This window comes from Dromiciops gliroides, chromosome 1 (genome assembly GCF_019393635.1).
Source record: "Dromiciops gliroides isolate mDroGli1 chromosome 1, mDroGli1.pri, whole genome shotgun sequence".
NCBI lineage: Eukaryota > Metazoa > Chordata > Mammalia > Microbiotheria > Microbiotheriidae > Dromiciops > Dromiciops gliroides.
The window spans coordinates 630680648-630705784 of NC_057861.1; the positions used below are offsets into that span (position 1 = coordinate 630680648).

General features: G+C 40.4%; 1 protein-coding gene across 2 annotated transcripts in view; it reads right to left on the minus strand.

Annotated features, from left to right (window-relative positions):
• The window catches only part of CLCN7 (chloride voltage-gated channel 7), a 63015-nt gene extending 61581 nt beyond the window's left edge, over positions 1-1434 (minus strand). For both annotated transcript variants that reach the window (XM_043975307.1, XM_043975306.1), the window contains exon 1: positions 1192-1434. In XM_043975307.1, coding sequence (XP_043831242.1) covers positions 1192-1344 — 153 coding nt within the window. In that variant the 5' untranslated portion in view covers positions 1345-1434. The remainder of the gene's footprint in view (positions 1-1191) is intronic.
• Positions 1435-25137: the final 23703 nt, after the last annotated feature.

Here is a 25137-nt window from a genome sequence, read left to right on the forward strand (position 1 = left end):
TTCAGGGCACTACAACCATACCATCTTCTGAACCCTTTACCCTATCTTCCTTAAAATATCTGGTTAAGAAGTATGTCTAGTTATGTGTCAAAGGTCCTAGCACCAGTTTGAGAAGGCAGCATGTTTAATATAGTCAACAGGCATATATTGGCCCCTATGAGTCGGTCAAAAAACATTTATTAAATACCTACTGTGTGTCAGGCACTGGCAGATACAAAGATAGGCGATGTAAAGAAAGGCCAAGAGAGAGAGAGAGAGAGAGAGAGAGAGAGAGAGAGAGAGAGAGAGAGAGAGAGAGAGAGAGAAAGCGCCCTGCCCTTAAAGAGAGAGACAACGGGAAACTCATAAAGGATAAATAGGGAGCTATCTCAAGGGAAAGCCCCTGGGGGAAGAGGGGGGGAGGGGGAGGAGGACACTGGGAAAATCCTCTGGAAGAAGGCGGAAGGTGGGCTTTGAGCTGAGTCTTGAAAGAAGCCAGGGATGCCAGGAGTAGAGGAGATAAGGGACAGCCTTTACAGGCATGAGGGGGAGCTATGAGCCAAGCGCTGCACGGGAAAAAGCCCTAGATGAGCAGCCGGAATAGGTGAGTTCTAGAACCAGTTCTGCCACTAATTCACTGTGTGACCCCGAGCAAGTCACCTCCTCTCTCTTTGCCTTGTTTCCTGTGAAATGAAGCAGTTGAGCTAAATATTCGAGACGTGGCTGTGGTGGAGCTAAAAGGGCAGGAGATACGCAGTCAGGGGTCCTAGGCTAAAATCCTCATCCTGTTTCTTCCCACATGGTCTCCTGTAGCAGTAAGTCAACCTCGCTGGTCCTCAGGTCCGAATCTGTAAATCGGACATTACGTCTCAGGTACCTTCCTATTCTAATGAGGTTAAAGTCGGAAACGTCACTTGGCCAGGCGGAAGGGGGTAAAGAGGAGGGGAGGGGAAGGGGAAGGGGAAGGGGTAGGGGTAGGGAGTGGGGATCTTAGCTTCAGGGTCAGTCATTCCAGCCCAAGCTCTTCTGCTTCCCCAGCAGTCAAGCGGGCAGCCATCCCGCTCACCCTCAGTCCCTAAGGAGAAACCAGTCCCCCACCCCCTGCCCTGTGCGAGAGGACTAAAAGCGCAGTGAAAAAGAGGCTGGGGTCCTGGCCGCCCCCAAGCCGCCTGCGTTCAGGGCTCTCCGGGGCGACCCGGGCGGCGTCCTCACCTGCTGGGCTGCCGCCGGCCCAGCCCCGTTCAACAGCGGTGTGCTCTCCCCGTGCAGATCCGCGAGCGGTGGCCGCGGCCTCCGAGGCACCGTCGCTTCCGCCTCCTCGTGGTCGCGTCCAGACCATGACACCTTCTTAGAGACGTTGGCCATGCCGAGAATGAAATCGGCAGCCCCGGAGAGGCCCGGGGAAGCTGGTGGCCGGGAAAGCCGGCAGGAGAACCCTACTCCAGCAGCTGTTTGTTCACATGACCCGGCAGGGTTAAAGAATCCCGTGACCGCGCTACGGTGGTCGATTTGAGGACGAGCAGCAGCAGATCCTTCTGGGAGTTGTAGTCCAAATGCAGGCACACCTTTTCTTCCCTGAACCCCCATGCGCCTGAGCAATCCTAGAAGCTTCTTTGAAAAATGGTTCCCATCATTAAGTCATCCAGTTATTCACAATTAATATACACATTTATTTTTTTGTACCAGTTTTGTGATTTCATCTAGTATAGAGATTCCCTATGTAGGGACCAATGTAGATCCATACCTTTCCTGAAACTTAAAGTCTTATACACAATTTCTTGGGACACCAGGAAAGTGAAGTGACTTACCCAGAGTCACTAAGTCTGTATATGTCAGAGTCAGCACATGAACCTATATCTTCTTAATTCTGAAGTTAGTTCTCTATTCCACCAAAGCCTTTAGAAGTAAATATACCAAAAAAAAAGTAAATATACCATTTAAATATATACAATCTTGCATTATTATATATGTCCAAATGACATAATGTATAATGTAAAGTACTTTGTGAGAACTCAGAGGGGTATTTAAAATGCTACCTATGGGGCAGCTAGGTGGTGCAGTGGATAAAACACCGGCCCTGGAGTCAGGAGTACCTGAGTTCAAATCCAGCCTCAGACATTTGACACTAGCTGTGTGACCCTGGGCAAGTCACTTAACCCCCATTGCCCCGCAAAAACAACAACAACAAAAAAAACAAATAAAATGCTGCCTATTATTATTCGTATAAAGCACATCTTGTTTTTACAACTAGATGGTAAGATCCTACAAGGTAGAAGCCATGTCTTTTCTATTTCCTTCAGCACCTAATACATAGTAGGGGCTCAATAAGTACCTGCTAAATTAATAAATAGGGAGGCATTCAAAACTATATATTGTGTTTATTTATTTTTGGCATTCATTTAACAAAATTTGAGTTTGGGCGCAACTAGATGGCACAGTGGATAAAGCACTGGCCCTGGATTCAGAAGGACCTAAGTTCAAATGCAGTCTCAGACACTTGACCCTTACTAGCTGTGTGACCCTTGGCAAGTCACTTAACCCTCATTGCCCCACCAAAAAAAACAGGAAAAGAAAAAAAAAATTTGAGTTCCAAATTCTCTCCCTTCCTTCCACACTAACTGAGCAATATGATATTAATAATACATGTGAAATAATACAAAACATATTTCTGTATTAGCCATGTTGTTAAAAAAGCATGAAAAATAAAGAAATTATGCTTCAATCAGTCCTCTCTCTTTCTCTGTCTCATTCTTATGATGTTGCTATTCCTGTGTACAATGTTCTCCACTTCAGTTTTTATCAGTTCATTTAAGTCTTCCCAGGTTTTTCTGAATGCATGTTGTTCATCATTTTTATAGCACAATTGTTTCCCCTAGCAATCATATACCACAACTTGTTTAGCTATTCCCCCAACTGATGGGCATTCCTTCAGGTTCCCATTCTTTGCCCCCACAAAAAAAGCTGCTATAAATATTTTTGTACAAATAGGTCCTTTTCCTGTAATGTCTTTGGGATATAGATCTAGTAGTGGTGTTACTGGGTCAAAGTGCATGCATAATTGTATAGCCATTGGGAACCAGTTCCAAAATGTTCTCTAGAATAGTTGGACCAATTCACTCTACCAGCAATGCATTAGTGTCCCAATTTTTCCACATCCCCTTCAGCATTTATCATTTTTAGAGGGTCATTTTTAATCTAAGATCACAGGGGCAGATAGGTAGTACAGTAGGTAAAGCACCAGCCCTGGATTCAGAAGGACCTGAGTTCAAATCCAGCCTCAGACACTTGACACTTAACTAGCTGTGTGACCCTGAGCAAGTCACTTAACCCCAATTGCCTCACCAAAAAGAAACCAACGAATGAATGAATGAATGAATGAACAAACTAAGGTCACAAATATGATCTATGGACTCTTAGAAGTATAAATTTTTAGGTGCAGATAGGTGGCGCAGTGGATAGAGCACCAGCCCTGGAGTCAGGAGGACCTGAGTTCAAATCCGACCTCAGACACTTGACATGTACTAGCTGTGCGACCCTGGGCAAGTCACTTAACCCCCATTGCCTCACCAAAAAATAAAAGTATAAATTCTTGCTCTCAGGATTTTGAATTGAAATACTTGCCAAGCATATCATTAAAACCTATAGTTGACAAACATAAGAGCCAAGAACTGTAAGCCAACATTCCAAGGTATAATAAATAAAAGATCTCATAGGCATGTTTCTACTTTTGGTTTAAAAAAGAAAAAAAAACTTCATTAACTGTATTCTGAGTTTAAATGACTAATTGGAAAGATTGGTATAGTCTATGGTAGCAGAAATAGCAAAAATTTATGTTTTGGAGTTCAGAAAGTCAATCAACACTGCTACCTTTGCAGAAATCATATTGGGGATTTGTATGCTTTCTATCATATATTTATTATTTTGTTTTGTTTTGGTGGGGCAATGGGGCTTAAGTGACTTGCCTAGGATCACACCACTAGTAAGTATCGAGTGGCTGAGGCTGAATTTGAACTCAGGTCCTCCTGAATCCAGGGCTGGTGTTTTATCCACTGCGCCACCTAGCTGCCTCTCATACATTTGTTATTGATGAAAACAGGTCTTTCTGTCAGTAATAAAATTTACATTAAATTTAGTAATGATATATCTGTACTACACAGGATCATTTTTTGAAAGTGCAATGGGAGACTCACAAGTGAGCCTTTAGTCCTGGATACAAAAACGCCAGGTTCTGCCTGCTATCCATTCACTTAGGAGAGTTTGTTGAGCCTACTTCTGGAAATGCACAATGACATGCACTGGAGGGGCCCTGCTCCAGGATTCAGAGTGTGGGCAGGTATTATATGACTGCTTCCTTTCTGCTTACTGGTGAAGAGTGGTGAAGAAAAGCTTTTTGATTGGCTATTGAACTAGAAATGAGTGTGTTCATAGAAAAGGTACTAACCAGCCAAATTTATCTCTTTTCCAGTAGTGAATGAAGAAAGAAATACAAGTGAGGAGAGGGGTCATGGAAGAAACCTTATCCATATATCTGGGCTAACCTGTGGGGCTCAGCACAACAGTGAATCAGCCTAATTGAAAGAGAGCAACTCACCCAGAAGCCACCACTCACTTTCTTTCTTTCTTTTTTTTTTTTGGTGAGGCAATTGGGGTTAAGTGACTTTCCTAGGGTCAAACAGCTAGTAAGGGTCTGAGGCTGAATTGAACTCAGTCAGGTCCTCCTGAATCCAGGGCCGGTGCTCTATCCACTGCGCCACCTAGCTGCCCCACCACTCACTTTCTTCCTAGACTATGCTCCTTAAGGATTGAACAGAGTTCCTTCCTGTTGTCAATATCCTAACTTTGAATACGTTAGCTGACACTGCCCCAAATGCATTAAAGTGCCAATTACTTTAGATTGGTGGGGAGGGAATGATCTTACCTACACAACAGTTAAGTTTAGTATTTGTCATTAATTCATTTCCCCAGGAAAGACCTTAGTTCTTGCTTTATCTACTTTCCTGAGAGGAAAAAAAAAATTACAAAGGGTTTTAAACTGGAGAAATATGTTTTTATTGGAGGGGAGGGGGCATGGGGCAATGAAGATTAAGTGACTTGCCCAGGGTCACACAGCTAGTAAGTGTTAAATGTCTGATACTGGATTTGAACTCACGTCCTCCTGAAGCCAGGGCTGGTGCTTTATCCTCTTCACCACCTAGCTGCCCCTCTGTTGACACTTTCTGATTGAGATCTAGCTAATAAGGACCTAAGCTCTTAAATTTCATCTTCTCAGTGTGGTCTTCAGAAAAAAATCTTTGCTAAGGTTATAGATACAAAATCTTATGTAGCAACACTAATCTTTTCTACCTAAAAAAAAATTAGCATGCCCTCTTTTCATAAAAGTCTATTCAAATAACTTTCTGAACACATTTTATTCAAATAAAATTGGGAATTTATTATAATTTTATAACACAAATCTTAGACATACAATAAAAATAGTGTAAAACACAAATATCGATTTCTAAATTCCTTCGCAATTTTTGTTTGTTCAGTGCAGTTTCAAAAAAGGAATATTATTAATGATATTACCATTCATAATTCTTTTTTTCAAGCACTAATCAGGATTGATGTTTTGACTTTCTATCAGCCACAGAGCAAACCTTGTTGTGAGTGGTAGTAAAACTTCTATCATTTTGTTTGAATTCCCTTGTCACCTATATTCAAATCATAATAAGATTTTCAGGTTTCAATATACTATTACAAAACAAGTCTATTATAAAGTAAGATGAAATACATTCATATTTATCCTTGGTAAATGGACTCTTATTCTTCATCGTAAGAAATATCTAGGTATTTGAAATAAAATGATAATTCTTTCTACAGACTGGTCAAGTTGTTAATAAATAGGTCTTTTTTGTTTAATTTTCAGGGCTGATATTTTAAAATTAAGAAACATAAAACATCATTTCACAAATTTATCATTCATAGTTCTAACTTTTAAAAAAATGTAGTTACCTTATCATTCTGAGCTAGCATATTATGAATTTTAAGACCTTGCAATAATGTATTTAGAGGGCTCAGTTCTTCAAAATTACCAACCAAATACAAAAGTTTCATGAGAAGATTTTTGTTATGAAATTAATTTGCTTTATCACTAAGAAAAATGGCAACTTCTTTTTATTTTTTTTTTGCAGGGCTATGGGGGTTAAATGACTTGCCCAGGGTCACACAGCTAGTAAGTGTCAAGTGTCTGAGGTCAGATTTGAACTCAGGTTCTCCTAAATCCAGGGCCGGTGCTTTATCCACTTCACCACTTAGCTGCCCCCAGCAACTTCTTTTAATTTAGGCTTCCTTCAAAATTCTTTGGCATGAGAAAATCACTATCTTTTACAGTAATACAGATGTGGCCCATCTTTTGCTTCCATGCTGTCAGACCATTTTGCAAATAGCTTTCCTTTTAGCAGATTTTTTTTTTGTGGGGCAATAAGGATTAAGTGACTTGCCCAGGGTCACACAGCTAGTAAGTGTGAAGTGTCTGAGGCCGGATTTGAACTGGTCTTCCTGAATCCAGGGCCAGTGCTTTATCCACTGCACCACCTAAATTCCCTTAGCAGACTTTTTAAAATAAAGTTTTTTAACTTTGCTACAATTTGAAACACAGCTCATATTATTGTTTAGTCATTTTCTATTGTGTCTGATTCTTCGTAACCCCATTTGGGGTTTTCTTGGCAAAAATACTGGAGTACTTTGCCATTTCCTTCTACAGCTCATTTTACAGATAGGGAAATTGAGGCAAACAGGGGTAAGTGACTTTTCTAGGTCAAATAGCTAGTAAGTGTCTGAGGTTGGATTTGAACTTAGCATCTTAGTTGCCCAAACACAGTACATAGATTTTCACTAATACTTCATACCAATGTTTGAAGTCTGTGACATACACAATGTATCCAAATTGCATGAGGGACCTTATTTTAAAATAGTGTTTGTATGCTGCATTATTACATCCTGACATCCGTTGAGCTCTATCAATGCAGAATTCAATATAATTTTCCAACATTATATAATTTTCATTTTAAAAATTCTTAATAAAACTAATTTTTTTTCTTGATGTAAATAGCCATTAATAGATTTGCACTGTAACAAATCTTCTCTATCAGTTTCAACAAGTATATGTGTAAGCAAATAAGCATTTTCATCTACAGTTGTTGCTTCATCTGCTTGGAATTGTAAAACAGGAAGATTTTAGTTTCTCAACTAATTGATCACAAAGATCAGATATAGCTCCTTGCTACCACATTTTCTAAAAGTGAGACCATTAGAAGCTGCTTTGCATAGGACCAGCCAAGCACTGTTTTGATAATGTCAGTAGTGTTAGGCAGGGCCAACATTACTCATATCAAATGAGGCTTTTTTCTTAGTAGTTCTGTAAACAATATTATATATTATAAGAAATCCTTTTGATCCTTTTTATGCAGCAGACATTTTTTGGGGGAAAGTCTGGTTTTGGTAAAAGTATATATGTATATATACATATATACACATAGATATATGCATAGATGCATTTATGTGTATATAAATCTGGAGATTTCTTGCTAACGTCTTTCACACATACACTTTCAAGATGTCATTTAAATTTGTTAGGTTTCATTGCCAACTGAAGCTGAAGCAGTTGTACAAAGTAAACACATCAGTCTTTCCTCTTCATTAATAATTGTATCTGTGAATGCCAGTGATAAATCTATCAGACCATATTTTCTAGATGTGGGCTTGGTACTTTCTGTATTTCTATTATTTATTTAAATTGTCTTTATTGTTTTTGCTTGAACTAGTTTCAGCTATTTCACTGGAATTTCTCCTTAAGCTGGTTATTTATTTGTCTATCATAGAAGAGTATCATTTAACTTTTTAAAAAATTCTAGAGAATAAAAAAATTTATAACTGTCACCTGTGGCCCAGGTGACCCAGAAGGGATCCTGACTCTAGGTTCAAAAATACTAGGTTCAGTCTGGGGGACCCTGATTCCAGAGAGAGGAGATTAAGATTTTTTTTCTCACACTCTCTGGCTCATTATGACCTGTAAGGAAATGGGTAATGGTCTCCTCTTAATAAGGATATAATAGTCACCATTTCAATTATACTCCTTTGGACCTATATGAGGACAAAGGTCTCAGTCCCCCTCCTTCCACTCCAGCAAACAGATCACATGGTTCAAGGAGCCCTGAGCTGGTCTCCATAAGGTCCTCTTCTGGGCTGTGTCCATATAAGGGAAGATTGAAGATATGTCCCTGTGTCACCTCCCCCATTGGCTAAAAACCCAAAGAATAATTATGGAAATTAGGGTTAGGAATACTTCTAGGGGGCAGCTAAGTGGTGCAGTGGATAGAGCACTGGCCCTGGATTCAGGAGGACCTGAGTTCAAATCCAGCCTCAGACACTTGACCCTTACTAGCTGTGTGACCTTGGGCAAGTCACTTAACCCCCATAGCCCTGCCCCACCCCCCCAAAGGAATACTTCATTCTGGTTAGTTAGGGTTTTTTTGTGTGTGGTTTTTTGTTGTTGTTGTTTTGGGTTTTTTTTTGGTGGGGCAATGGGAGTTAAGTGACTTACCCAGGGTCACACAGCTAGTGTCAAGTGTCTGAGGCTGGATTTGAACTCAGGTACTCCTGAATCCAGGGCCAGCGCTTTAACCACTTCACCATCTAGCTACCCCCTGGTTAGTCAGTTTTTGTGCATAGCTTGTAAGCCTCGAGTAATTGACAAGTGATGAAAAAGGAGAGGGACCATTGGAGTTAGGGACTAGGGGTTAAAATGGGGCCTTTGAGCCCCCATTCTTTGTGCCCACCAGCCGCACAATGGGGTGCCCTTTGTCCCATTGCCACTGCTGAGTTCCAGAGAATTATCGAGCAGGAGTTGTTTTCCTCTCAGACCTGACTTGGACTTATTCCAAAAAAATCTCCTTAAACAGAATTTATGTGGTCTTCCTGAAAAAGGGATTATGAGAAATTAGTATTTCTCTCTTACAATTAATAATTAATTATTGTAGTAGTGTTGTGGAACCCTGAGAAATGCAGAAGATTCTAACTCCCTAGGCCAAGGGGAAAACAGCTCTCTCCCATCTCAGGTATGAGATGTGGTAGGGCATGGCCCCATGCTGATGAGCAATGCTAAGGTTTGCAAGATGATATGCAATATCTTGTTATGGGGAAATAGGGTGGGGGTTTGGGATAGGGGTTTGGGGTTGGGGTCCTTGGGAATCCCTCTTTAAAGAATTACACCCTCTTACACACAAATCCAATAGAATAAAATAATAGTTTATTTAGGGGCTGGGAAGGGAAACCAAGAGAGAAATCCTTGGACTTCTCATGGGGAGAAGGCATGGCACAGAGTGTGGCTCTGAGATGCCAATCTCCTCCAGCAGGAGACAGGCAGATCCTTTTATAGAGGTCCGATGGTGGTCTGATGAGGTGATCTTCTGACTGTGGACAGTTCCCCTATTGAGGGAGGAACATCCTCCACTGGTGGTGGCTGGGGAAATTGGGTGAGGGGTGGCTCTGGATCTCTCAAGCCATCTCTATTCTCATGCCACAAAGGCAGCAGCCACACCTAATCTTATCTTCCCAGGGGTGGGGGAGACTGGAACAAAGGGTGGTGGTCCTAGAGCTAGCTCAGTCCCATCCTGTGCCACTTATCTCTTTAGGTGTGTCTGTCTTTTGGTTTAGTTTCTCAAGGAGAAGGTTCTTTGATGTACCCCAGAGAGCTTCTGAGGTGCTAGGCTCATAACAATCTGAATGGATGCTGCATACTCTACTGATACCCTATCATCAAAGACCCCCTCTTGGTTATCTGGCCCCAGTTTATTTTGTGTTTCTTCTTGCTTTGTAATTTCCTCCCAGTTCTTTGTCATTCCCCTCCCTCCCTTTTGTCTGGTAAAAATACAAAAGACTAGTCTTCTCTTACTCCAGAGAGAGGGCCACCAAGGTGATGTGTTCCCTGGCCATATATTCCTCTCCTAATAAATCTCTTTTTCTTTTACAAGATTTGTGATGAGCCTCCAGTTCTTTGGGTGGGGTAGTCCCCCATCCAGGTGCCAAGTCCCCCCAAACAGTAGGACCAAGGTTTTTACCCTTATCAACTTCTTCATCCAGAAACTAACCAAAGTAGGAAATCTCTCTTAAAGATTTACCCAGGGGGCAGCTAGGTGGTCCAGTGGATAAAGCAGCAGCTGTGGATTCAGGTAGACCTGAGTTCAAATCCGGTCCCAGACACTTGACACTTACTAGCTGTGTGACCCTGGGCAAGTCACTTAACCCTCATTGCCCTGCCAAAAAAAAAAAAATTTACCCAGGCCAAGAATTAATGAGACAGTAAAAGAAATTCTAAGTTTGGACTAATGGATACATTCCTTTTTTTTTTTTAAAGTGAGGCGATTGGGGTTAAGTGACTTGCCCAGGGTAACACAGCCAGTAAGTGTTAAGTGTCCGAGGCAGGATTTGAACTCAGGTACTCCCGACTCCAGGGCCGGTGCTCTATCCACTTCACCACCTAGCTGTCCCCATAACGGATACATTCCTGCTCATTGTGTTTGCTCAGATAGGTCTGGGGAAGTGTTGAAGTCTCTTTGACCAAGATTTGGATGACCCAAATCACATACCCCAAGACGCTCCTTTCAATATAGCCCACTTCCCATTGTGCTAACCAATCAGAGTTGATTGGTACCCCTCAGGAACACATACTCTTTGAAGGGCATATAAACTGTGAGCCCACTGCCATGAGGGGTCTCTGGACCAAGAAATATGGCCAAATGACCATCCTTTTGTTTTGTTTTTTGTTGTTGTTGTTTTGGGGGTTTTTTGTGAGGTAATTGGGGTTAAGTGATTTGCCCAGGGTCACACAGCTAGTAAGTGTCAAGTGCCTGAGACTGGATTTGAACTCAGGTCCTCATTAATCCAGGGCCAGTACTTTATCCATTGCACCACCTAGCTGCCCTACCCCATCCTTTTATTAATAAACATTCTAGGCTTATCAATAAAATGATTAAATTACCTAGAAACTATGTCTGAATTTTTTTAATCACAGGATTAACATAGTCACTTTTAGAAAAGTCAAAATGTAAAAATAGTTGCAATCACATTTATAGTAGTAGAAAAAGCATTTTTTTGCTTTGCCACTAAAAATGTTTAAACGTTAGATTCATAAGCGTACAATGACAAATATTTGAAACATGAAACTAACCCATCACAAAGGACTCCCAGGAGCCCATAAACAGATACAGAAAGACATTCAAAGGATCCATGGAAGCACATAAACAATTCAGAAATTTGAAATGTTATCCATTCCTGATGTGGGATGGATTTTGGGTCAGATTGATCATGAGTTGTCCCAAAAGAATTACTAGACTCATTGACTCAGTTTCCCAGGTTTTATTGCAATACTGTGAGTGAACACGGGGAGAGAACTAGAAAAGTGGAAAGGTATCTCTCAAATAAGGAAAGAAAAGACAGTTATATTTATAGTATGGATAAATTGATTATCAGTCTCATCATAATAATCTCTACCTTAAGGAGGTACAGGGGAAGGCTTGTCATGGGGTCCCAGAAGTTCTCTGGGGCACACCAAGGAATCTTCTCCTTGAGAAACTAAACCAGAGGACAGATAAAGCCTAGAGAGATAAGCTGAACCAAACCGGACTGAGCTAGCTTGGGATTCCTACCCTTCATTCTGGTCTCCCTTACTCTGGGGAGATAAATTTGGGTGTGGCTTCGGCCTTTGTGTTCTGAAGAGGGATCCGTAGCCACCCCTCACCCAATTCCCCCAGCTACCACCAGTGGGGGATGGTCCTCTCTCACTAAAGGAACTTTTCACGGGCAGATGGTCCACCCCCATCAGTCCTCTATAAAAGTACCTTCCACTGTCCTGTTCGAGGAGATTTGGTACCTCTGAGCCATGTGCCTTGTGCCTGTCTCCCCATGAGAAGTCCAAGGATTTCTTTCATGGTTTCCCTCCCCCCACCCTTCCCTTCCCTTGCTCCTAAATAAACTATCACCTTATTGTAACTACGTTTTGTGTGCAAGAGGGTGTAATTCTTTAAAGAGGAATTCCTAAGAACCCCAACCCGTACCCCATTTCCCACCATATCAGGCTTATCCTAATTTGGAGTTTCTGGGGGCTTGAGCTAACCCCCAGGCAGGTACCTTTTTCCATGGAGGTGTGTTTTGGGGGTTTATGCATCATAAGGTGAATCTGGAGACAAATTTGGCCTTTTTTGCCCATGCCACCTTTTGATTCCCATGCTTAGTTTCAAAATATTTTTCATTTATCAGTTTGAATTTCTATGCCCTGTCTGTGCATCATTGTTATAGTTAAGGTCTCTATGACCTGCCTTTTTATGTTCTTGTTATGGGTGCTGATTTATGTGGTAACAGAGAAACTAGGCCCTGACTTGTATTAATGAAGACTCAAGTCTTAATTTATCCTTTAACTGGGGTCTGAATCCCTTTCAGAACTGGGGCCTGTAAATTATAGCCCTCCTTGGAGCTCAGATCTAAATTAGAGCTTGGGTCTTAGGTTTTTCTGTTAACCCCTTTTTTGCCTCCTACATCATTCCTTCTATGATGTCCCTATTATACATTTCTATTACATATACCAAGACATAAGGGTTCTTAAGAGACTTGTAGATTTTTCATTCCTCTCATCTGCATTGTATAAGCAGCAACTCAAGGTCTAGATCTTGTGGCCTGCTAGGTGTTTGGGACAAACCAAAAAACTTGAGGAGACCACCACGTCAAGCAGAGACAGATTTATTACATTCTCATGAGAACGGGCAAACTCAATGACTGAGACTGAGTTGCAATAATAGGCTCATGCTTTGGATTTTTATAGGAATTTTGAGGGGGGGTGAAGCCCCCACGTGCACTGGGTGAGCTCACAATCTAACATCCAATCCTGTCTCACCCAGGGTGCATGCTTAGCTTGTGATCAATGTATAGAGACATGTATATGTGTTCCAGGAACAAGGGAGGGAAAGGGGGAAAGGGGAGGGGGAACAATGTCAAACCGAGGGAAGAGGGAAGGGGTGGGGTAATGAGTACCAGGGGCTGATATCAGGCTTAAGAATGTGAAAAGGGGGAGGCAGGAATCATTACCCTATCTGATTGCAATTAATCCATTACAGGGACTGGGGTCTGACATGTAAGGGGGCAGGGTGCAGACTGGTCGGAGACCCAATTTTTATTACAGGCCATAAAACTAAGATGTAGCTGACAAGTGAGCAGGGGCTAATTGAGCAATAAAACTTAAACCGAGACAGTAAGAACTGAGACAGTAAGAACTGATAAACAATAAAACTTCAGCAGAGACAGAGAAACTAACTATACTGGGGGGGGTGGGGGTGGGGCTGGGTATCTTCCAGACCCCATCCTCAGAGTTTAATCTGACTCAAATCCATTATTTTGTCACGGGAGGATTATGGGCCCCGGTTACCCCAACAGTTCTCTGGGGGATTCAAGGAACTTTTTCCTTGAAACCTCAGGGGTTTTCCCTTGAAATCAAGTAGGCCTCTCCTTGAACTCAATCAAGGAGACACACACACACACACACACACACACCAGATCGAACTGAGCATGCTCCAGGACCACCACCCTACATACCAGTCCTCCTAAGCACCTGGATGAGTTCCAGGAGAAGACCACCTGGAACTGCCCATCAGCAGGCTGCTTAGACCCATCAGGACAAAGTTGACACCCACCACCAGATTGCTCAAGAGGTATTCCTCCTACCCCAGCGCAACTCAGGAAGACCACCAGCCCCTCCCCCAATAAGAGACTCTTACCCACCCCATCTAAACCCTATAAAATGGCACTCCGCAAGCTAGTCAGGGAGGAAAGCGTTTTGTTCAGGCAAAACCTTCCTCCCGGCCATTTTCTCTTGTACCCCAATAAACCTGTTCTTTTATTCCTAATTAGGTCTTGTGCGAGAGTGTAATTCTTTACAGAGGAATCCTAAGGACCCACGTGCTTTCTCCTATCGGTTTCTCCCCCGTATCAATTTCATACAGAACTGACTCAAGTCCACCCTCATCTCATACATAGGTAGGCATGGTTCATCCTCCTAAAAATGATGATTATCTCTTCCTTTGAGAAGACTATAATTACAGAAAGCACTTCCCACTGGTTTTAATAAGCATTCAGATCTCTCAATGACTCCAGACCACTTTAAGCTCATAAGACTAAAAACACCTCTCAGGATCACTACTCAGTTACCTGTACTCAGGAAAAGAAACACAGAGCAGAAAAGGCAGATGGGTACTGTAGGTCCTAGAGTGTCAGACTCATTTATGCAAGCGCATAGACTTATTGCCATAAGGCTGCCTTAGCTACTGCTGGGAAGTGTAGAAGAAAGAGAGATATCTCCACCCCTTTTTCTGGAAGTTCAAGGGAGAATTGACAAAGTTCTGACATGCTCAAGGTGGGAGAAGGAAAAAAGTAAAGTGGAGATGTCGGGTTCCCTTTTAAAGTGTCATGGGATGCAGAGCACCCCAGAAGTTCTCTGGGGCACATCAAGGAACCTTCTTCTTGAGAAACTAAACCAGAGGACAGATAACGCCTAGAGAGATAAACTGAACCAAATTGGACTGAGCTACCTTGGGATTCCTAGCCTTCATTCTGGTCTCCCTTACCCGGGAGAGATAAATTTGGGTGTGGCTGCGGCCTTTGCGTTCTGAAGAGGGATCCGTAGCCACCCCTCACCCAATTCCCCTAGTCACTACCAGTGGGGGATGGTCCTCCACTCCTCACCCAATTCCCCCAGCTACCACCAGTGGGGGATGGTCCTCTCTCACTAGAGGAACTTTTCAAGGGCAAATGGTCCACCCCCATCAGTCCTCTATCAGACCTTCCAGTCTCCTGTTCGAGGTGATTTGGTACCTCTGAGCCATGTCCTTTATGCCAATATCCCCATGAAAAGTCCAAAGATTTCTTTCATGGTTTCCCTCCCCCCACCCTTCCCTTCCCTTGCTCCTAAATAAACTATCACCTTATTCTAACTACTTTTGTGTGCAAGAGGGTGTAATTCTTTAAAGAGGAATTCCTAAGAACCCCAACCCCTAACCCAACCTGTACCCCATTTCCCACCATATCAAAAGTCTACTAAGTAAGTGAGCAGCTGCTCTTGTCTCAGTTGCCAATCCTCTTTGCTACAAATCCTAGTGATGGGGACTAATAAGAGCCTGCTAGGCTATTCCAAAATAAAAGTCCTTCATCACCGAGCCAGAACACGGGAGCACAATTTCATGGAAGGTACCCCATTCCAGCACTTCAAGGACTCCTTTGATCACCCTCTACTATAAAACAGTATCATTTACATTTAATTTTGGAAAATTTCAACTGATGATCTATAACCACTCTCAAGTTATTTTAATTTTTAAAGTTGATATTTTGGGGGTGATAAAGACAATTTCCTGAGAACTGACTAATCCCCACCTACTCCCCATTTCCAGGCCAATGAATTGCCTGGGGCTAACCAATCTTTGTCGATGCCATATTCTTGATGGTCTTGTGGATCTCCCCCAAACAAACATCTCCTCCCAAAGATTCCCACCTTACTCCTTGGACTTTAGGTTGTTATGTAAAAGGATTCATTTACATTCATTAGTTTCTATTTAGTGCTAAGTAGCTTCTATACTTTACTCAAGGGCAGTCTCATAATTCCCTTTGTTCTGTTACCCCATATAAACCCTGTCCGCAATTCCAATCTTAGGGTATTCCTAGTGTTCTCTTGCTTTGAGATACCTGAGTTATGAGTTATAACTCCTCTGCCCTGATTAAAGACTTTATTTTTCCTATATTGATTCATTAATTTCCAGGTTAACAGGGGGAAAAGTTTTTATATTTCACTTAACAAATGAATAACTGAGAAATATGAGGTCTTATGATATTTTAAATTTTATAGAAACATTATTTTATTACCTACCTCATGTTCAAATGTAGCAACAGGCTCATCTGTGTAATGAACCTACACCAATTGATGTGTTTCAGTCATTTTTTCAGTTGTATCTGACTCTTCATGACCTGATTTGGGGTTTTCTTGGCAAAGATACTGGAAGGATTTATCATCTCCTTCTCCAGATCATTTTACAGTTGAGGAAACCAAAGCAGAGAGAGGTTAAGTGACTTGCCCAGAGTCACACAGCTAGTAAGTGTCTGAGACTGGATTCGAACTCAGGAAGTTTAGTCTTCCTGAATCTAGGTCCAGTGCTCTAGCCACTGTACCCACCTAACTGCCCCAGACAATAAATAAATACTATTCTGTTGGGGCAACACGTAGTCCAGAGATGAGTTCAAATCCAGCCTCAGATGTTTACTAGCTGTGTGACCTTAGACAAGTCACTTAGCCTCTGCCTTGGTTTCCTCAACTTGTAAAATGGGGATAGAAATATCACTTACCTTCCAGGGTTGTTGTGAGAATCAAATGAGATAATATTTATAAAGCAATTGGCATAGTTCTTGGCACATACTAGGCACTATATAAATACTAGCTATTATTACTCTTGATTTTGTTGACTTTGATTTCAACTTTGCTTTCATTTTGAAAGTGTGTGTATTTATGCAGGAGTTGTCCTCAAAAATACCCAGTAATTTTGGTCATTGCTTCATACCACATCCCTTCACAAGATCTTACATTTCCCCACTGAGGGGGAGGTGATCCCCACAGTTTGGAAAACTGTAAAGAAACAATGAAAGAGCAGAATTTAACTTTTCCTCACTCTCATCACTTTTAAAGGGTTGGGGATGGAGATGGATTTATCACTGAAAATATCTTTCATTAGCTAGCTGAAAAATCCAGAAACACTTTTGCAATTAGTTGAGTGAAACCATATGGATGAGGAGGAGCTAGAGAGGAGTGATGACAAATATGTGTAACTACAGAGAAACATTAAGCCTGTCTGATGGAAGGGGAGGGGCGAGAACTTGTGACCGTCTGCATACAGAATACAGAAAGGTGATATTGTTTCACAACTGCTGAGCATATGCCTAGTGTTTCAAGTTTCCAGGGCCGACTGTAAATGGGTCTTTGCTTTTCTGAATGTTCAATTGTTTTTCAGTTGTGTCTGACTCTTCTTCATGACCCCATTTGGGTTTTCTTGGGAAAGATACTGGAGTGGTTTGCCATTTGCTTCTCCAGTTCATTTTACAGATGAGGAAACTGAGGCAAACATGGTTAAGTGACTTGCCCAGGATCACACAGCTTGTATACATCTGAAACCAGATTTGAACTCAGGGAGATGGGAGTTCTTGACTCTAGAACTGGCATTTTATTCACTATGCCAACCTAGCTTGCTTTTCTGAATATTATCAATTCAAAACTCATTTATTGGAAGAAAAATATGCTAATAAGTATCTCATTTCACATTCCCAAAGGGGAAAAGTAAATCCTTGTTTAATACTGGAAGAATGGCAATGATTATGAAAAAAGGTTTGTGGGATCTTAAATGTCCAACAATAAGGAGAAAGGTTAAATAAATTGTGGTAATCAACTTAATAGAATACAGTATAGCCACTAATATTTTTAAGTATCAAGAAAAGGGAGGACTCTGAAAAGACCTTTAGGGAATAATGTAGTCATACAGCCAGTGAATGTCTCAGGTCAAATTTGAATTCAGGGGGGCAGCTAGGTGGCACAGTGAATAAAGCACTGGCCCTGGATTCAGGAGGACCTGAGTTCAAATTCGACCTCAGACACTTGACACTTACTAGCTGTGTGACCCTGGGAAAGTCATTTAACCCTCATTGCCCAGCAAAATTAAAACAAAACAAACAAACAAAACAAAACAAAAAAACCCCAACAAATTTGAATTCAGGTCCTCCTGACTCCAGACATAGACTCCAGATCTACTAAACAAGTAGCTGAAGGGAAAAAAAGCATAACCAGAAGAACAAGAGGAAAAATGAAATTAAATGAATGGATGAACAAAAATACCTGCTACCATCAGAATGAAATTTAAACTATGATGGGATTTAATGGGGTGAATTTCATTTATTTAAATTAATTTAAATTAATTAATTTAAATGTAAACACTTACAAAGCAAGTTTAATAGATTCTATCAATGCTCAATATTATTTATAGTAAATCAATTGTAAAATTTAAATGGTTTTTGTTCCAACCAATGGCACACTATTTAGCTCCCATATATGCCTGTTCCATCATTTAGCCTACCTTAAAATTTCACTTCAAATGTGTTATTGATCAAGTAAATATTTCAATACTCCAACAGGCTTGCTTATTTCAGAGGCAAGAGCACAGTCCTCTCCTCTCTCACTCACTCAGATTACAACTCCCCAGATTTTCATTGATGAGCTAATCAAATTAATTGGTTATTGTTTTCAAGTGTGAAGTAAAAGCACAAATTTTAAGTGTCACAGCATTAAGGAACAGATATTTTTGCATACATAATAAGATACTAAACAGAACACATTTCATTTATCTAATAAGAAATATACTCAGTTAAGCATATTGAAAAACATTTGTTTTCATGCATCTATATTAATGGAAAAATATTTAGTTTTTTAAAATTCTACTTCTTGTTTGATACTCTCCTTGCTCATATTTTGACTCAGTCATCTTATGAGTGTTGTATTCAGACATTCTAGTGCACAGGTAAGAAATGAAATTCTTCACATCAAATGCTTTGTAAACCTTAAAGCACTGAGTAAATGTCAACTATAATTATGCATTCACTATGTATAAACCTTTGTCCATTCCACCCAGAATAGAAATTAAAATAATAAGTGGCAATACTGTCTGGGTAAAATGGTTTGAAATTCATATTAAGATCTTTGTAAAGCTTACTAGTTGGTTAAGATGAGGAATGATAATGAGAAAACAAGCTTTAGGAGTTCACTATATATAAAGAGAACAGAGAGTGCATTATTTTTTCATGCATTCATTCAACAAACATTTCTTTTTCTTTTTTTTCCGGGGGGGGGGGAGTTAAGTGACTTGCCCAGAGTCACACAGCCAGTGTCAAATGTCTGAGGTTGGATTTTTAACTCAGGTCCTTCTGAATCCAGGGCCAGCCCTTTATCCACTGCACCAACTAGCTGCCCCAGGGGTCACATTTATACAGATTAGTAAATACAAAATAAAGACAAAATGAAAATCCAAGCTTGAAACAGTGCCAAACAAGAATTGGAAATCAAAGGAATGCCCATCAATTATGGAAAGGCTAAACAGGCTGTGGTATATGATGGTGATGGAATATTATTGTGCCATAAGAAATGACAAGCAGAATGGTTTCAAAAAGGCCTGGAAAGACTTGTATGACTGGATATATAGTGAAGTGAGCAGAACCAAGAGAACATTTTGCACAGAGACAAGCAATATTATCTGATGAAGTACTGTGAATGACTTAACTATTCTCAACAATACAATGATCCAAGACAATCCCAAAGGACTACTGATAAAACATACTATCCACCTCCAAAGAAAGAACTGATAATTGATGGAACACAGACTGAAGCATGCTATTTTTCACTTTCTTTCATTTTTTGTCTTTTATTCAAGTTTTCTTATACAAGATATCTAATATAGCAATGTTTTACATAACCATACATGCATAACCCATATCTGATTGCTTACTGCCTCAGGGAAGAGGCAGTTTATTACTTTTTTTTTAAATGGTAAAATTTTTTAAAAAAAGAAACAGTGCCAAAATTATTCCCCCCCACCCCATTTAAATTCTATCTTATTTATTGCCTATATTATGGAGTCACAAAAGAAGTCAGGAATCTCTATTATAGCTATGAAATGAATCAACATTGCTTGTTAATGAATAATAACTAGGTCTATTTACCATCAACTCAAAAAAGCTTATGTCATGAGCACAACTGGAGGAAGAATCCATTAGCATAAGGATATGAACATTTTTCTTATTTGATATGGGTTGAAGTAGGTGGCCTCTGAGGTTCCTTCCAGCTCTGAAATATTTTCCCCATTTTTTTCTCTACTCTTATCAAACATCCTTTAATTTCTCTGTGTGGGCCTATCAGATTGCTAATATGACAAAAAAGGAAAATAATAAATGTTGGAGAAGCTGTGGGGAAAAATGGAACACTGATGCATTGTTGGTGGAGCTGTGAACTAATCCAACCATTCTGGAGAGCAATTTGGAACTATGCCCAAAGGGCTATAAAACTGTGCATACCTACTGTGAGAAAATGGGTAGTTGTCTCCTTTCAATGAGGATATAACAGTCAATCATACTCCTCCTGACCTGTTTGTAGGACAAAGGTCTCAGATCCTCTCCTCCCACTCTGGCTAACAAAATCACATGGTTCAAGGAGCCCTGGTGTCAATAAGGTCTGCTCTGGAGTTGTGTCCATATAAGGAAGAGGGGTGGGAATGCTGCATTCTGATTAGCTAGTTTTTGCACGTAGATTGTAACCCTTGAGTAATTGGGCCAATGATGAAAAAAGGAAGGGTCCATTCACATTAGGGACTAGGGTATAAAACAGGGCCTGTGAGCCCCCTTTCTTTGCACTCACTAGCTGTATACTAGGGTCCCTCCTTCTCATGAGAAGGAAATAAAAGAGCCTTTGTCACATGGCTGCTGAGTTCCCAAGAATTATTGAGAAGAGGATTGTTTTCCCTCACACCTACCCTTTGATCCAGCAATACCACTATTAGGTCTTTTTCCCAAAGAGATCATAAAAAAGGGAAAAGGACCCACATGTACAAAATGATCAAAGAAAATTGGACTCATTATAATTAAGAGCAAAGAAGATAAAGAGTGTTGAATGAATACTGAATTACATTTTTTTGGTCTGTATCTGTGATTTCCTTTGTGTGGGGAACTCCTCACCTTGAAAGTTGTTTCATTGGGGGCAGCTAGATGGCACAGTGCTTAAAGCACCGGCCCTGGATTCAGGAGTACCTGAGTTCAAATCCGGCCTCAGACACTTGACACTTACTAGCTGTGTGACCCTGGGCAAGTCACTTAACCCCCATTGCCTAAATAAATAAATAAACAAACAAATAAATTTTAAAAAATACTTATAAAAAAAAAGAAAGTTGTTTCATTAATGCAAATAAACAACTATCTAGCATATAGAGTTTTAGAAGCTTGGGGAAATGAGAGATTAAGTAACTGGCCCGTGGTCTGCAGAGAAAGATATTACTGAAGGAGACTTCCAAATAGAAATGATAGGATAGAGAGCTGGAAGGGATATTAGAGATTATAAATGTATGTGATTGTTCAAGATCACACAAATAGTAACTAACACAGTCTGTATGGAAACCCAGGTCCTCTGACTCCAAATATGATGTTGGATGTCAACTATGGCACACTACCTCTAATGAGAATGAGATTCTGGACTTATTTATATATTTAAGGTTCTTGAACCAAGTTGGTCCCTGTGGGTCTGCTGCTTTTTTGCTCTTTCAAAGTCTTGCTGCTTGGGGCAGGTAGGTGGCACAGTGGATAAAACACCGGCCCTGGATTCAGGGGAACCTGAGTTCAGATCCAACCTCAGATGCTTGAAACTTACTAGCTGTGTGACCCTGGGCAAGTCACTTAACCCTCATTGCCCCGCAAAAACAAAAACAAAAAAAGAATCTAAGTGTGATGACTCGACTGTCCTTAGTGGTAAAAAATATTCATTTTGATAAAAAAAGAATCTTAGCCAAGTTTTGCTGCTTAAATGGGACAAATCTCTTTCTCTATGACTATGGGAAACTAGATAAATGCCTACTGGTTTGAAAGACCTCTTTTAGGTCATGACCCATACTTGCCATTTTTTCCAAAGTTTAAAGGTTTATGATAAAGAAAAAAAGGGGAAGTACAGTAAAAGAGGAAGACACAAGGCTAAAATCACCAGAGGACACCTAAATGTTGCCAGTAACGAATGAAAAAAAGCAGGGGGAAATTGCCCCAACCCTATAGATGAGCTGGCTAGTTCTGAAGGAAAAAGGGAAGTTGGTAATGTTCAATACTGAAATCTGGAGAGTACAGACTTCCTCCTTTTTTTCTAATAAGATCATAGATTTAGATCCATAAGAGACTACAGAAGCCAAGGACTCCAAAACTCTCATTTTAAAGGTGAGGAAACTGAAACACAGGGAAGCCAAGTGATTTGCTCAAAGTCAAATTTGTTTTGTTTTAGAGGCACTTTAATTTTTTTAAATTCCAGAAAATCTCCCTCTCTCCCTCTCTCTCTCTCTCTCTCTCTCTCTCTCTCTCTCTCTCTCTCTCTCTCTCTTTCTCTCTCTTTTGTGGGGTTTTTTTCATTAAGGTATAGAATCAAAGAGAAATAGGGCATTACTATGCTAAATGGATTTAAATAAAAGTTTAATGCCATTTTGGAAATCTGATATTGATGATTATATAAATTGAAGCTATAAGGATAAGGCAAAGATTGCAGAAGAAACTTTCCAGGTTTCCCCTTTACTCTCATCCCAGGATCAGGAGCAACCTAACTTGCTCACAGCTGGAGGCTAGTTCTCAAGTGGCTCACTTTGATCCTCTTATAATATTCGAGTTGGTCCTGGAATTGAACAGTTGAAGCACAGAAGGCTGGATGGCCCTCAGGAAATTGTTAAGCTCCTTTAATGACTTCACAAGCTTTCCATGGAAACAAAGGCCCATCTTTTTAATACCAACATTCCATTGGTATTGATGTTAGGGCAGCTAGAAAGGGAGTGCAACAATTTCAAAAGAATTAAAAATTAATCTCGGGGCAGCTAGATGGCACAATGGATAGAGCACTGGCCCAGGAGTCAGGAGTACCTGAGTTCAAATCCGGCCTCAGATACTTAACACTTACTAGCTGTGTGACCCTGGGCAAGTCACTGAACCCCAATTGCCTCACTAAAAAAAAAAAAATGAATCTCACACAGTGGGCAATGGAGAGGTGTGAGTAGGCTGTGTGAATTTCCTTGATATAGAAAAAGAGTAAAAGATATCATTAAGGAATAAGAGGGAGGAGTGGATAAGGCTGCTCACATGGCAAGTGCAAAGGATGATAGATGGAAAATCAGTGTGGTCCACTGGCACCCTTGGAATGTTCTCCTGTGGAGAATTTATGGGAGGACATGAACAAGAGTCACTAAGTACTTAGCACCATGTCCAGTACATAGTAGGAGCCTAATAAATGTTTGTTGACTAACGATGAATTGTCTGGATAATATCCATACACATTAAAAATTAGAAAGTATTTTTTAGGTTGTTGTCCCAGTGAAATTAGGTTTTCTAAACAATCCTTGGTCTCCTTTTATGAAAGAGAAACATGTACTTCAGTGATAGCTAGGTCACTAGAATGATAAATTAAAAACTTGAGAGACAAGTACCAGAAGGATAATTTGACCTTTTGATTAAATAAAATGCTAATCGAATGTAACAAGTATGGATCCACCCAGATTTTGAATGACACAAGAATGGTTAGACACAAGTACAATATTAATTTGGGTGCTTTAAATGTTAATTTGTCACTATTTCTAGAAGCTGGGGTCATGGTGAAGTTTGGAGGAGGGGTGTGGAGAAGAGCTTCAGATGGCACAACAGCTGTTTGTGCTGTTAAGATGGCTCATTAGGATACTACATATAACAAAAATAATAATTGCAGTAACTGTCCTTTATGTGGTCTTTTTTGAATGGATTTTTTTGTGTGTGAGGCAATTGGGGTTAAGTGACTTGCCCAGGGTCACATAGCTAGTAAGTGTTAAGTGTCTGAGGCTGGATTTGAATTCAGGTCCTCCTGAATCCAAGACCAGTGCTCTATCCACTGTGCCACCTAGCTGCCCTATATGGTCTTTATATGGTCTTTAGGGTTTGCATATATAGACATGATCTTATTTATGCTCATAGCATTGCTCTGTGATGGAACCAAAATGGGTGCCCATTGACCAAGAAATGGCTGAACAAACTCTGTAGTATATAAATGTAATTGAATATTATTGCAACACAAAAAGCAACATATATGAGGAATTGTCCTAGAAAATTAATAAGGAAACACACCTTGCTCCTCTCAGTAGAGGTAAGAACTATGGACATGAAATGATATAGACTTAGCACACACAGTCAGATAACATTCATGTGTCAATTGATGGCTTAAATGCTTATCTTTATTCTAAGAGAAGGTTCAATGATTGGGATGGTCTGGGTGGTTAAAAGAAAATGACTCTGCTATAAGAATGAAAGGCAACAATAAAACAAACAAACAAAAAAGACTCATTAACTACAGCTCCCTAGCTACTTTATTCCCGTGTAATTCAGCCAGTGAGTAATATCATCTGGTCTCCAGCACCTCAGTCTCACTCTACAACCAAATCATTTCAGGAATGGGTTAAACTAAAGAAAGATGTTATTAATCTTTAAGGCTCACTTCAAGTTCCTTTTCTTCCTCTAACAGCTGCTGCAATGATAATGACCTTCCCTTTCCTGATCTCTAATAGCCCTTATGACCTGGAGAATACATTTAGTACTGATTTGCATACTAATATTAGTCCCTTATTGATTCATGTGAGAAAGCATCTCAATCAGATTGTAAACTCCTTGAGGGCAGTGAGTGACCCAGTCATATTTTGCATCCCCCTTTCAGTGCCTGCCCCTAATTGAATTATTGTGGAAAGATATTATCAGTGTTCTCAGCTTTTCAACAGAATGGAAATTCTACCAGAGATTTATTTTATTTTGGTGGAAGGGTGATGTGGGAGCAAGAAGACTTCAGAGGAATCTGAGAATGAAAATGTTTGAGAAGCCACAGTTTATCACAGCATGAAAAAGCTGTGGAAAGAAGGGGCCAAGCAGGGGCATGTGATGATTAAAGGACTTAATCATGTTCTTATGCTCGCACTGGCTGTTTCCAACCTTAAAATATTTCTTTCTGATCTTGACTCACTAACAAATGGAGCCCAAATGGAAGCTAAGTAGGGCAACTCACTAATGTGTATGGGAGAATGGGCCTTTATCAGAGAAGGGAACATAAGGGAAAGCCCTACAGGTTCATAAAACCAGTTAATCAAATGCATTCCTGTTAAAAAAGGAAATATTAATTAGGAAACAATGGCAAGAACAAGCAAGTATGCAAGGTAACTACCTTCCTTGGGTCACAGGCTCACAGATGTAGAGTATTAAGGGATCTTAGAGCCTATCTAGTCCAACCCTTTCATTTTACAGATGAGCAAACTGAGGCCC